The sequence below is a fragment of the Melanerpes formicivorus genome, unplaced genomic scaffold, assembly GCF_026170545.1.
Source record: "Melanerpes formicivorus ecotype bairdi unplaced genomic scaffold, bMelFor1.0.p_v2 SCAF_6, whole genome shotgun sequence".
Lineage (NCBI taxonomy): Eukaryota > Metazoa > Chordata > Aves > Piciformes > Picidae > Melanerpes > Melanerpes formicivorus.
The window spans coordinates 18,777,673-18,793,048 of record NW_027142358.1 but is presented as its reverse complement, the minus strand read 5'-3'; the positions used below and the strand labels follow the sequence as shown (position 1 = coordinate 18,793,048).

At 42.6% G+C, this 15,376-nt stretch overlaps 1 protein-coding gene across 3 annotated transcripts in view; it reads right to left on the bottom strand.

The window, feature by feature from the left end:
• The window catches only part of NRG3 (neuregulin 3), a 387,986-nt gene extending 379,348 nt beyond the window's left edge, over positions 1–8,638 (bottom strand). For all 3 annotated transcript variants that reach the window (XM_068139980.1, XM_068139979.1, XM_068139978.1), the window contains exon 1: positions 7,187–8,638. In XM_068139980.1, coding sequence (XP_067996081.1) covers positions 7,187–7,880 — 694 coding nt within the window. In that variant the 5' untranslated portion in view covers positions 7,881–8,638. The remainder of the gene's footprint in view (positions 1–7,186) is intronic.
• Between the last annotated feature and the right edge of the window lie 6,738 nt (positions 8,639–15,376).

Here is a 15,376-nt window from a genome sequence, read left to right as displayed (position 1 = left end):
GCAGGGAAAGAATAAACAGGATATTGTTATGTTTTTTATGTTAGTGCTAAATACACACACACAAAAGAAAATGCACTGATGGAAAGAGTTCTGATAAGTACATTTAAATAATGATGGCAGCTTTTTGAAAAGCAGCATTTTAAAGCTGATGTACATTTATTTACACAAGCATGTTTTGTAAGCATTCACACTGCCATCTAAGACAGTAGCAGATTTAATCACACAGATGGTCACATGAATTAACTCTAATTCTGCAGAAACATGACTCTACCTAAGGGAAAAGACATCACTCTTGCACCCTAAATTGGGCTTGTATGTTTGCAAATTTGGGCCACATAGTAATCACTTTATAAAACTAAAGACTCTAAACTACTTAATTCAGCACAACTTCTACACAGAATACTATCAGGGTACCTTCTTCTCAGTTCTTCACTAACAAATTTACAAAATGTTTCAGTGAAAGATCTTTTCATAAAGATTAAAATATTAATACATTTTCCTACAAAGAGCACCTATCACATTGCCATTATATGTGCATTGCTAATGTGAATCTTTCCTATCTGTGTAAAATACAAGTTGGGAAGCAGGGACTGGGACACAACTGCAGGGTCCTTATAACTGCCAAGAGATTGACTAAAATCTTTTAAGGGGAAAAAAATAACAAAAATAGTAACCAACAAAAAGATGTCAAAGTAAGAAACTTCACAAGTTATTTGGCTTATTTTACAGGGACTAACACAGGAATTTCTTCAGGTATTTCAGACCCAAGTTTCACTTTACCTTTTTAGCCAGTTTTGGTTTTACTGGACAGGTCCCACTCTACCTGAGTATTTCCCAAAGGTTCAATTCTTGCAGAAATACAAAAATAAAACTACTCTGAAGTAAAACAAAATCAATTTGGACTTAAAAATTTGTTGCTAAACAGGATATAAAGTAGGTTAACTTTGAGGCTGAATACTTTATATCCTACAGTGAGTAGCCATTAGAACTACATCACAAAACAGAATAAAACCCAAGAATAATATGTTGTAAAATAGACCTGAAAATCATGGAATATGGCTATTTACATGAAGAACACAGCTTTGGAAATGCAAAATATTGTCTTTGGAGGACAGAAAAGATGGAATAGTGGAAGAGTTTTATAGGTTTTACTTATTTCAGCTAGGCTTCTAAACATTATTCGAGTTTAGCATATTGAGAAAGCTTCAGAAACAAACATTTACACAGTTATCTACTTTTCCCTGATATCACCAAATTTCCCCAGAAAGAGTTAAATCAATTGGGTATTTCTTCTGTGAAAAGGACAAATACATTTATAAATCCAGTTACTATTTAAATTTTCTTCATGGCTGGTTTACTCATTTCTTATTTCTTGAATGCATTTTACCAAGGGCCTCAGAAACTTCTTTGATCAAAGTAAAAACCCACACCAAAAAAAAGAAATTACTTGTCCACCTATGTGCATTTACTTTGTCTGTGTATTACCTAGAAGATACTTGAATGCTCATCCTCTGTCTTGTCCTGGTCAGAAGTGCCCTCACACCTGCCACGTTCATCTGCTTCGTCCTCACAAGGAGCTACTTTCTTCTACTGAAGACATATTTCACTCAGTGGAATGGATTAAGGTTAGGGATGAAAGGGAAGGAAAAAGTAAGAAAGCAGGTTGAACAGCTGTGTGCCCTGGAAATTTCTTTCTGAGCAGTGAGTAAATGCAGCCCCAAACAAGGCTGGAACACAACTATCTCATTAAATGGCACTTCTAACCCCTACTAAATCAATCCAAGTACTAAGTCCTCTTAGAATAAGAAATCATTTCCATAACATGAAGCATCTCATGGTTTTTCCTAGTTGTGTTTTGTTCACTCTTGTAATGCAAAGAAACAGTAACAGTGAGAACAAAACCCTTCCACACAGCAGAATCTGAGAGTTCCAAATTAATATATATATATACACATATAAAATTAAATTATATTAAAAAAAATTATCTTAACTTGGCATTCATTCTAGTTAGCCACAGGGAAACCTCTGGGTTTCTTTTCTAAACTACACTGCAAGGACAAGAATCGCAATCAAAGTAACTGTCTTGCTTAGCAAAGACTAGTTATTAAGTTTCAACAGTCTTTGAGATCCTCCTCAAAAATGGGTATTGTGCAAATTCACAAATACCTACTTATATTTTGTTCATGTGCACAGTTAAGACTGGAGTACTGCAAACTTGTTCAAACCACAAAGAATCTTGAAAAGAAATCACCAAGCTCAGAGCCATATGAAAGTCTCTGGTTTTAATTTACTCATTTATATTTGTGCCCAGGTAGTCCTACATGATTTTGCTACATACCTTTCCTTGCCCAGTTTGTTCCCAAACAAGACATAAAAGAAATCAGTAAAACCAAACACTAGTGTGGTTTAGGTACTTCCTGAAAGCCACATGAGCTATACAGTTTAAAGATAAAGTCAAAGACAAATCCATACCAATCCATGTATTTACTGGGCTTTGCAGGAGGCTTCAAAGCAATGAGTCAGATGATAAATGTACTGCAACACCAGACACAATACTGTAGATAGAGACAGGTTTTTTGCTTTAATTTTTAATTTCCATTTTCTGTGGGTTTAGGGAAACCACAGACATTACTTTAGCATAATACTTCACAATGAATCAATACTTTAATTTAATAACGGTATTCTGATGTCAACATATAATATATCACATAATGTCCTTGTAGAGATGCTGAAAAAAATATGCCAAATAAAATGCAAGGCTCTGCTTTTACCAGTGATCGTAAGTTGTATCAATGTAATGAGAATCTTTACAGCCCCCCAAAGAATTTTCCTCAGGGTTAAAAGGCAGCATAGAGTAATTTCAGCCATATCCTTTTCCACTGCCATAGCAGTGCTGTAAAAGCTCTCCCAGATCATGGCAGTCCATCAAACATTTCAATAAAAGGAAGAGAGTACACATATCTGAAAAGAAGCCATGTATTCTGTATCAATGTGATAACTTCACCAGTTCTGAACTATAAAGGTGATTATAAATCACAAACTATAATTAATCCAGGGTCATCCAACTTAACTGAAATTGATGAAGCAAGTTGTAACTGTAAAATATGGAAAATAAAATTACAATAACTTCCACTTTAGTGGCGTGACTACAATTCTGTATTTATTATTTTCATCTTGATGGTAGCCTTCCTGCTGATAAATATTTAAGATGGGAGACACAACTCTAACCATGCCTGTAGTACATTGAGTCATGCTATGTGAATAGAAAGTAAGTGGGAATGAGGATGAAGCAAATGCTTTTAGAAGTCCCAGTTGTTCAGTAGGTTGGGGATTTTTCTCAATTCAATACCTTTTGATGCATTACAAATTGATAAATGGCATATTAATCTTAGTCAATGCTAAAGGGTTTGCTTTACAGTCATGTGTGCTCCTCAATTCCAATGACAGCTCATGATCATAATGCAACGTGTTCACAGATACATGTTGGCAGAATGTTTTAGAGCTCTGGGAAGAGTAGGTCTGGTTTTACTACAGTTTGGCACCTCCCACAACACCCTCCAGTTGGTGAAAACCCCGCAGTTCCACCTAAGTGTCATCCTTAATGTGAAAAGATATTTGAGTCAGTGCAAAATAAAACAAACAGCTTTTACCAAAATGTCAGTGTTGGTAACAGTTCATCTGCCAGATGCTTGTTACTTGAACCCATGCTGTGCATAACAAACAGAGATATGACTAGGATAAATGACTGGACCAGAAAATCTTTAGCAGAACATCGAACTATAGTCAGGCTGCACTCTGGGCTCATGAGAAAAGTTGCAATTGGACTTCACAAGCACTATTGACTAGGAGTTCTGTAACATCTCTTTCCGTGGCTACATCACATTCGTTGAGGCCCACCTGTCTGACCTCAGTCCTCTGCATTAGCCTTTGGTCACGTGAAGACAAGAGAAACCACAGTGCTATTTCATGGATGAATTCTCACAGGAATTCTTGTAAGTATAGTATCTCAATTTAAAGATAATAACATTACTGAAGAATCCAGAATACCATGAAAAATGCATATTGGAAAAATCAGGGCATGACTCTAGAAATTAAACCAATGGTTTGATGAAAACAAAACCTCACTGGAATGTTCCAGTCGGTTGGTTTTTCTGATCTACAGGATGGATTATCCTTCTAAATCAGTGATTGATTTTTATGTTCAGCCCTGGATAAAGAGGGTCATTCTGAAAAGCCATAGTCTGTGTGTGATCACGAGAAACACATGCAGGCACAAGACACAGAGTGAGATTTGATGACTAAGTGGCTTTTGCTTAGTCAGAACCTGAAGGATCTTCATCAAGAACTTTCAAAACAGCTAACATAACTTGACTTTGAGTGAAACACAACCAAGAATTATTGTCATTATGCACACCCACAAAAAGAGAGATTTCACAACATCTTCTCAGATGAATACACACAGAGAGAAAAGGCTTTACTAACATTTACTTCAGGTGGGCAATCATCTTGCTTTCTGGAAAAATAACTCCTGACTTGCTTTCCATTTTCCCAAGTCGTATTTTGAGCCCATTTAAATACGCTAAAACAATTAAACAAACTGCAATGTGACTTGGCATAAATAAAGACAGCTGCTACTTGTCTTAAAAGCAGTGAAATACTAAATAACCTGTGACTTCCATCCACATATGCACCTTGACAGAAGATAACACAAGGGTGCATGCTGTTTAGAAAGCTGGGGCATCAGATTTGTATTCACACAGTACAATGGCATCCATGACTTTCATTTCAATAGCAGCTACAGCAATGGGCACAGAAGGAACACGCAGCTCAGCCTGGTAAAACGAGGATGCATTTGTTCCAAAAAATTCCCTTTCTTTCTAAGAGCTGAGGATAGCAGATGCAGATACTTGCTTTGGGGTCCCACCATGTCAGCAGTTCATGGCAGGAAGATTGCATTTCTTCTCCCTCTCCCCTCCGGAGGATAATGCAGCCTCAAAGAATTGTACATGTATCCCCAGAGATGCTTATTTGTATCAGGAAAGTACAGCTGTAGGCTTTGGGAAAAAAAAATTCCACATGCCCTACAAATTCAAATCCTTTTTTATGTAATCTATTTAATCTTCCATTAATGATAATCTCTGCTATCAATGTGCCCAAACAGGGTCAATTTCTGCTGGATTTGCACTTCTTGCATTTCATCCTATAACCAAGCTGTGCTTAATAAGGGGAAACACCCTGATGTAAAAGGTACTGGCAATCCCCCTAAAACAAATAATAGTTATGAGACTCTGCAACTACCAGGAACATTTTAAGACTGTGGGTTTTCTTCTTCCTTTGTGTGTCTTACACAGAGGAGAGTGCTGCCAGCTGAATATTATTTATTAATCAAGATATTCTTGCCTTCTGCACCTTGTAAGGCAACAGCATAGAGGAGCGGAAATTGCTGTGGACTTCTCTGACATAGCCAAAAAGACAGGGGAGAAAGGAAGCAATTGTAACAGGGTATTTAGACTCTGACAGATCCCACCTAGCAAGCACAGGCAGCAATTCAGGCACACACAGGTCAAATCAGTTTGATACACCACATAAACATCTGGTTCACACAAGGCTTGAAAACAGAGACACAGTTTGAAAACTCAGGCTCCCTTTGTTGTTTTATTTACAAGTGTCCTATACGGCTCATTACACCTAAACCAAATGGATAGGGTTCTGCTCCACACAAAATTTTCCTTCTGGAACATCTGATTTCCTTAAGTTGCATCTACAGAGCCAGCAGGCTCAGACACACCTGTAAGGGATGGTTCTCTCTCAATAACTTTAGCACACACTGGGGAAGCAAATTACTGCCTTGTTTGCTCTCCTGATTTAGTGATAGCTCTATTCATAATCATTCCCAGCCATCCACCACCTGCACACACACCCACTCAGACACGTCCAATTTGCTGTTCTTCTCCCAATTTTGTCGATTCACAAGATCAGTTAACTCTGCATATACACTCCGCCCCGGGGCTCATCAGCAAATATATTTAATGGACAAAATAAAGTTCAAATTACTTCCTAACAAAATCCTCTAGCAGAACAGACATGCATTAGCATGCCAAAGGGGAGCCCTGGGCGGTAGAAGCAATTCAGGTGGTAGCATTCAGATGAATTGACATCCCTAGCAGAAACAGCTAAGAGTTAATGGAGGATACACAGCTTCTCATTTCCTCTGCTGCATCCAAGAAAAAGCAGAAGATGACTATAATCCCGTATAATTGAGCATTTCACTAAATAGCACCGCACAGAAGTTATTTTGGCACAGATTGCATTTGTCCTAGATAACCTTTACGAGAAGCTAAAAGTTGATGCACCCAGACCAAATGAATTTTCAGATTTAGCCCAAATCCTTCGGTTTGTGCTTGGGAGGGTGGGAAGAGCCAGCCACCGAGCATCAATCGGGGAACTAGCCCCCTCCTCTGCTAAAAAAACCCAAAAAAAAAAAGTCAGTTACGACAAGACGGCTCACACATGAGCCAGAAAAGCGTTTGGCTGCGTTTGCATATTCGCAGGATGCCCTGGGCTCCTTCCCCGTGGGGCGGGCGGTGGCTCTTTTAGGAGCCGGGAGATGGGACGGAGGGAGCGTCCTACTGCAGCCCACACTCCTCTATTTCAAAAGAGCCGACGATGTGGAACGCTAAACTCCCTCACCACCAGAGAGACGCAGGCACAACCTTCCGACGACCATTCTCCCCACTGCCCCTTCTGGGAGCCGCGGCTACCTGGGGAGTCATCAGTTGTTCCTCTCTCAGACACCTCCCAGCATCTCCCAAATATCTTCCCCAAACCAGTCTGGTCGGGAAAAAAAGCGGTCTGCATCTTTTCTAAAATCCGCAGCAAAATTCAACTACCTTAAATGGCTGCTCCTGCCTCACCATCCATCACACAAGCGGGGAACTTGCCGGGGCGAGGGGGCCGCCAGAGGAGGAAGAATAGAAGCGCGAACTTCGGAGCTTTCCGGAGTCCCGCAGGGCAGCGACGGCACGGAAACCCCGCGTCTCCGGGAGACGCGGCGGCAGCCTCTGACCGAGGCATCGCCCCAGCCCGACCCCGGCGGCGCTGGACAGACACCGGCTTTTGCTGGGGAGAGGGGAGCAAGCGGGCGGCGCGGGCGCCCCGAGGGCGCGGGGTGGATGGCTTTACTTACGGATTTTGGGGGTCGTGCTGGCCTCCGTCGTGGTGGTGGTTGACTCCTGGAAGGGAGACAAGGTCCAGGACGGCGCCGAGTCGTGGACATAGATCTTGTAGGAGGAGGTAGCGTGTGCCGCAGTGGGCCAGGCGGGCAGCGGCGGGGTGCTGGGGGTGGCGGGCGGTGGCCGGGCGCCGCGGCCGGCGGTGCCGGGGGGGCCGCTGGCGGGCGGCGCCGTGTGGGGCGCGGCGGGGTGTCGCGCCGCGGTGGGCCGCGGGCCGCTCCGCGCCGGGCCGCGGGTGCCAGGGGGCCGCGGAGGGGCCCGGCTCATCGTGGTGAGGCGGGGGCTCACGCGGCTGGGCGGCCGCGGCGTGGCGGCGGCGGTGGTCTCCGCGCCGCGGGGAGGGGCGGTGGGTTTTGAGAGGAAGAAGGGGTCCTGCCCCACGCCCTTGGCGTCCATCAGCTCGGTGGGGACGTACTCCTTGACGGAGCCCACCACGATCCACTTGAGAAGCATCAGGCTGAGCCCCAGGCCGATGAAGCCGATGAAGAGGGGCACCACGCAAAGCCACGTCTGCTGCCGGTTCCAGACGATGCAGTCGCTGCAGCGCAGCTCCCGCGGCGGCCCCCCGGCCCCATCCCCGCCCGGGCCCCCCGCCGCTGCCGCCTCCGCCGCCCCGGGCGCCGCGGCGCCGGCAGCCCCTTCGCTCATCCTAGGGGCCGTCCGCAGCGCCGCCGCGGCCCTAGGGCATCAGCACGCCGCCGCTGCCGGCGGCATGCGGCGGAGGGGGGCGGAGGAGAGCGGAGCGGGGCGGAGGGGAGCGCAGCGAAGCAGGCGGCGGGAGCGCCCCGCTCAGTCACGCCGCCGGCATAGCGTGCGCCGCCCCGCGCACCCTCCCGCGGCCGCGGAGTCAGCGGGACGGCCGCGCCATCCACCGGGCGCCAGCCTCTTGCGGTGCCCTCTTCAGCCTCGTCGCTCTCCTTCTTCTCCCTCCGTGCGCTGGCTTTTCTTTTTTTTTTTTTTTTTTTTTCTTTTTCCCAGGGTAATAAGTCGCAAGAATCAGGCTCCTCGGTTTATTTCTTTTTATCCCAAACGTGCGGCTCCGGCGGTGGTAAGGCACATTCCTTCACATTGACGCTTCTCCTCTTTTTTTCTCTCCCTGACGGCTGGGGTATCTTTTCTTTCCGTCTTTCCTTCCTTCCTTCCTTCCCGCTGCTCCCTCCCCCGCCCGCTCGTCTCCTGCCTATGCCCGGCCGCGGCGCAGCAGCATCCCTCGGCTGCTCCGCGGGGAGGCGGCGGCGCGGCGCACCCGCCACTCCGCGGCCCCGCGGCCAACCCGCGGCCGGCGCCGGGCCAGGGAGGCCGATCCGCGGGCGGGGCCCGGCGATAGCAAGCGCAGCTTCGCGCAGCTCCTCCGCGACCGCGCTAAGTCCGGCCCGGCATCAAAGCTGCAGCGAGGGCTCCCGAAAAAAAAAAAATCCACACACGAAAAAAAGAAAAAAAAAAAAAAAAAAAAGAAAAAAAAAAAAAGATTAAACCCTGGAGCGGGGGGCGACAATGGCCCAGGCGGCAAAAAATACAGATCCGGCAAATAAATGGGCACGCAGAAGGCAGCTCCTGCCAAGCTTGCAGCTTCTGTTCAATTGTGTATTCCGATCGCAGCGCAGGGGAGGCAGGCTAACGCTCAGAAAGTGAGGCGCCTCCCACCAAAGCCTAATGGTGGTTTCTTAATGCGCACAAGATAAATAAATGATCCAGGCAAACCCCTCGGGAGGGTGTATGCTACGGCGAGCGGAGCCTAGGAAAGGGGAAAAAAAAAAACAAATAAAAGGGTGGGGGTGAGTGCCTGAACCCATCCTGTGGTAGCGATCCAATTAGGCTGTTGCACTGTTGCACCGTGTCAAAAAACAGACGTGTGGAAGAAGCGGACAGGGATGTGCGGGTGCAGGAGGAAGGTGGGGGGGTGGAGACAACTTCAGGGACACATCCCAGGGAAAGATGGGATGAGGACGGGAAGATGTTTTCCCATGCTGATGCTCTCCCATAACTAAAAGTAGGCATCATTCTGTTGCTGTTTGTAAGAGATTTCCTAAGAAAACAAAAGCTACCGGACATCTGCAACAAGGAACACTCTTTTTCCAGCGGGGGCAGCAGGTGGCACAGGCACATACTGAGGCTGCAGGTCTCAGGATGTTGCCACACAAGTTTTGATATTGAAACTGCATCAGCTTTTAGATCTACTCTAGAGTTGAACTCCAAGATCAGTGTGGTCAACAGTAGGTGTTTCCCTTCACTTACCGGATGAACATATCAACAGCCAAGGGTGTTCACTGAAGGGTTAAAAGCCGTCTGCCAAAGGGTGGGTTTATGACTACTTTCAAAATCTTAGAAAATGAGCTGGAAAATTGTTGATGTACAGATGGTTTTAACCTTTTTTTCTTTTTCCCCTAAACTGTTGCCTCATTGGTGTAATTTCCTGGTATTGACGCATACTTTCATAGTCCTGTATTTAAGTGTGTATTAATATTTATACCTAATAAATGTGCAGAAAAGTTGGAAAAAACTGTGCAATAAATTTGGTTTGCATATACACAGATACAGAAAACATGTTACAACTGAAATGTATCTGATTATTTTTTTTTCCTTCAGAATGAATGTTAATAGCATTTGTAATCTAATAGCAAAATTACACTAACTAGCCATCTAGTTTATTATCACTTCCAGTAATCCAGCTGGAGTTTGGCAGCTTCTCTACAGTAGGTCTATACAGACAGCTCTTAGGAAAACCTGTGGATGCAGCTTATCAGTAAAGTATACTGTCTTAATGCTTTCTCAGGAACAAAGGTGCCTTGGCATTGAAAAACCTGAATATGTGGTTTTCTTCTCATCTGATGAAGAGGCAAAAGGATTAGAAGAACGCATTTAAAAACAACAACATGAACATTGCCCAGTACATGTGTGGATGCCCATTAAAGCAAGCAAATGAGCAGAACAGGAAAGTCTTTCAAATCCAGGGAGGCTTTTTCACTGATTTTATGTAATCCAGAATTTCTTAGGAAAATCTAGAACCAGCTAGTGGTGCCTGTCCTGTACAGTCCTTACCTTCCTTGCAAACTCTTGATACCTTTGTCCTGCTCGGGGCTTTGTGTTGTCTTTACAAATGTCCTTTATCTTTTGCCGCTTTTGCAACCATATTACTGCTTTCAAAGCTCGATACGGATCATTCTTTGTAATCATTCTCAAGCAATTTGTACATTTCTTGGAAGAACAGGGCACAACAAAAATATTTTAGAACCCTCACAAGACAGCTTTTATTTTTCTCATGACCATATCCTGAAGACTTCCAATGTTTCATCCGTACTGCCCCCAGTCAGATTTTCAAGCAGTCGGCTTGGCACTAATGGAAGATAACAGGATGTGATACCATTAAGATGACTCAAGTATAGTCATGGCATTGTTTAATAATGAAAGACTTCCTGTATTAAGAGCAATGATTTTCAGGCTTCCTTTCTTGAAATTTCCCATTCTTGTCTTTGAGGTTTGACAAACTATTCCTGAAATTGATTGGGGAATGCTTTCAATATGCCTCACTTAAGTGAATTACTTAAAAACAGGTATTACTCTCATAAGTTAATGAAGATCTCACCATTGACTGGACTTGGACAGAGGAAGCTTAAAGCAGCTTTCCCTTAACCCCACAGTAAATACAAACGTAGAACAAATCTTTCAGTAAAAAAAAATAGAAGTGTTACATGCCTAGACAGACATTTGAGTGCAGGCAATGTATGGGAACCTCTTCCTGTAACAATCATGAGTTTAAATGGTATTATGTGTACAAAAAAACAGTCTCTGAATGCTGCTAGATTATTTCTCTGTCCTCAAAAATTAATATTCAAAACATAACCAGTTTCTCAAATCAGCCCACTCTTGTTAAAATGAATCTGTTCAGTACATTAATTCTAATTTACATAGGTATTCGGTAAATTTCACTTGCATTTCTTCCTACTCATTCTGTATCATAGCCCAACTTTTTTCTGGAAATATATTTATCATGATCAGAAAACAACATATAATTTATTTTTCTTGACATTTCTTCATAATATGCAAAGAAATCATTGTTATCTCCATGAGGACATCTGTGACTGGGATGGAATAAAATTATTTATGTACAGTAGAGTCAGAAGTGGTATTTTTTTTAAAGACTAGTGTGACACACAAGTAATAGATACACTGTTTATGTATATACAAGTGCCCTCTGAGGGGAGGCTGAAAGACCTGAGGCTTTTTAGTCTGGAGAAGACAAGACTCAGAGGGGATTTAATAAATGTTCATAAATATCTGAGGGCTGGGTGTCAAGACAGGGGGAACAGGCTCTTCTCTGTTGCAGCCTGTGATAGGACTAGGGGTAATGGATATAAACTACAACACAGGATGTTGCATCTCAACATGAGGAGGAACTTCTTCACTGTGAGGGTCACAGAGCGCTGGAAAAGGCTGCCCAGAGAGGTTGTGGAATCTCCTTCAGTGGAGAGTTTCAAGACCCATCTGGATGTGTTCCTGTGCTACCTGTTTTAGATTCTATGGTCTTTCTCTGGCAGGGGGGATTGGACTTGATCTCTTCCAACCCCTAACACCCTGTGATCCTGTGATATTACTTTCTTTGTCACAGGGTGGATACATTTTGGTTATGCAGTGGGTATACCTCAGCTAACAGTTGTCTTACCAGGGTTTTGTTCCTGACCAGCTTCGCACTGCCTCCCCACAGCAGTGTGTACAGCCATGTAGTCTTCAGTGAAATGTAATAAATGAGTTATGGGAGTTAGGTTTGCTTTAACTGTTATCATGGAATCAGCCCTAGAAATCTCAGAATAGCCAACCAAAGAAACATAAATACAAAATTTGAAAATAAGACCCTTTTGGAGCCACATCTATTTTGGTACCAAAATAATAAGCACATGCAAAGTCTGCATTCCAATCCCAAATACACATACAGTTAGAAGATTTTCTTTCTTCCTCAACTTTGCAAAATATCTGAAGATACTCATTGTTAATTCATGTAAATATTATGTGAAGCTGTGAGCAGCAAAACCTACACAGTTACTTTGTTTTATGATGCAATCAGCCACTGATAGCTTAAAACAGCCTCTCAAAACTGTGAGTTCCTTCAGCACCCACCTCACCTCCTGGCAGTTCAGCAAACAAAACAATGTCACAAACAAAGGATGCTCAAACTAGAGCTAGTTATATTAATAGGTGTTAGACAGCTGAGCTATTTTGCCACACAAGGCCGTCTGAATATTTTTCCTTCATTCTTTCTCTTAACTTTCATCCTCATCTCTGCCTCGAGATGTGTCCCTAATGGTTGGCTCACAGTCAGGGAAAACCTTGCCTTTTGTCCAAGGTCAGCATGTAACTCTATTCCTTCTTCCATGTGAAACATATGAACAGCCTTCCAAGGATCCCATTAAGCAGCGCTCAGAACGGAAGTCCTCTTTCCCCCTCTGATTGCTTATATAGCCATTAGGCAAGACAAACAAACTAAGCTTTATGCAGCTACACATTGTCAAAACACTTGGGCTATATACTCGCGCATAATGTAGAGTTCAGAGTACTCTTTGTATTTTTACACAGGATGTTATGAACACACCTGGTACCCAGGAGGGACAGCTCAATGAGTGAGAAATCCACCACAGAGTTCAAAAGCATGGCAGCCATCTGAGACATTAGCAAGCTGCCAGTTAACATTATGTCAGTCTCCGACAGGTGTGAGATGAGTGACAGTTAATTTTGGGATAAGGAGAAGAGTCTGCTCACTTTCACTGCAATAGAAATTCCGAATAACAATCCCATGGCTGAATGAATTTGATAAAATGCACCTATCTTTTCACATGATGCAAGCATGCAGATACCTCCTCAACAGACAGCATGTCCTCAGGTTTTCAAACCATGTATAGCCCATTTACAAATTCTAGAGTTGACACTAAATATTTAGAATTACACTTGATTGTATATCAGTGCATATGTGCAGTTCAAATCTTGGCATGGTTTATAATGATTAATAAAAGTTAAAAACCCCCACACCCCAAATATTATAAAATATGTTTCAATCACAAAATATTAGTAAACTGAATAATTTTCTTGGAGGAATTTATTAGTAAGTAACTGAAATCCTAAAGGTCTGACTTGGTTCTTATCAAGCCAAATTCTCAATAGTCTTCGTGTTTAGCTGACCATAAATTCTAAGGACTTGAGTGGGAGAAGTTTGGTTTAGCAAGATTAAAATCAGAGTAATTTTTCAATTCTGATTTTCATGGTATTGGAGCAACCCCTTAAGAACAGAATAATTGTTTCAGATTCAGAAATGTAGTGACTAGTCTTAACAATGCCTTTGTGATACACTGAAACCATTGCAACATAACAGAAATGCCTTTGTAACCCTTGAGATTTTTATGAAGAACATATATTTAGAATGCCAGGAGAAGAAATATTTTAAAGGAAATACGGAAAATGCCATTAAAAGGGCTTGCTCCAAAGCATGATAAAGCCAGCAGAAGTATTTCAGTACGTTGCACTCTATCTGGGACTAAGCCCTAAACCGAAATTCAAATCTTTGTGACAAAATAATGACAGTAGCAAGGGAGAAAGCCTATGAGAGGATCAGTCACCAAGAGAAAAGAAAGCTCAAATTGTTTATTATTATGACTCATTCCCATTTTTTTCCTGAAAATCTACACTTTTTTCCATCCCAATTAGTACACTCTATCCCATTAAAGGAGGCAGAAAGGGAATATATATTGTTTTTCTTGGACACCTTCCCTTATTCTTTTCAACATTTTTTGCTGCCCCATGTAACTTCTACCCAGTGCAGAAGGCACTGCTGTTAGGTGTTGCTTAGAGCATGATCTGGATGTGGATGTTGTCACATGCCATGAGACACTTCTAGCAGCCTGTGCTGTCCAATAGAGAAGCTTTAGTCTTTGCAGGGAGGTGACAATGAGACTATTGTTTCTGCAGTAATTTCCATATGCTAACAAAGGGGCAAAGATGGTAAGTTATCAGCTCTTAAAACGTACCTGAGAGGAAGGTAAGTGCTTGTCTTGGGTCCTCCTCAATAGCCTCAGGCATGGGCAGGGATGTGTGCCAGCAGTAGCTCTGCTGCAGAGGCACAGCCCTGGGAACGTCTCCACTGAATCTGAAGTATCCAACATATTCTTTCCGAGTTTCCCCTGGAAACTAACCCAAGTAACAGAGTTTGTCATATTTCAGAAGAGCTTGACGCGTACAGATTGTGAATTAATTTCACCTATTTCAGTTTCAGAGTTGAATGCTCTTTAAAAGAGTAAATATGCCAGTGTAACAAAACAGGGCAAATAGTGCACCTCCAGATGACTTCAAACTAAGCCTTAAATCATTGTCTTCCCTAAAACTACAATTATTTGAGAACAGTGTTTGGTTTGGTGTTTTTTTTTTCAGTGTTGATTAATTTTGATGGTAAATAATATTACATTCTGCCAAAGTCTTTGGATAAATAATATATCCATCATAACAAGAAGAGAGATTCAGCTATGATTTTGCTTTTAATTCTTGGGTAAGTTATTTTATCACAATTTACTTATCTACAAAACAATGTTTCTTAACTACTTTGTTGTTCTGAGCTCCTTAGTTTCATTTTGGTAAAGCTCTTTTTATACCTCTATTTATTCGTGGTTTATTTGGGCTGTTGTTAGGGGGAGTTGGTCATATTCAGCTTGTGCAAGTTGAGCCTGAAATGGTGCTTTCAACTATATAGAAAAAAAACAGCTTTTCCCCCTCCATCAACTTGGGAGTTTGAACAAAATATTTCTTAGCACCCCCGTATAACTATGAGGACCTTTTCCAATACCTAGGCTAATACAGCACACAGAGTTATGAAAAATAAAGCACATGAAAATCCCATTTTTATCACTGTTGTTTGTTTATGTATATATGTATTATATATGACTTATCTGTACATATATAAGCCTATGGGAAGTGATAAAATGCTTGGCTAGGTAACATATAAGGTCCCTTCCAACCCAAAGCATTTGATGATTTCACTTTAACTGCAAACAGAGGGACTCTAGAGATGGACAATAAGAAGTAAAACAATGCCTAAAGCAGGATAGCTGCTGAATAAATATTTTGAAGATATGGGATGTTAATTAATAAGTACCTGCCTGATACTTTTA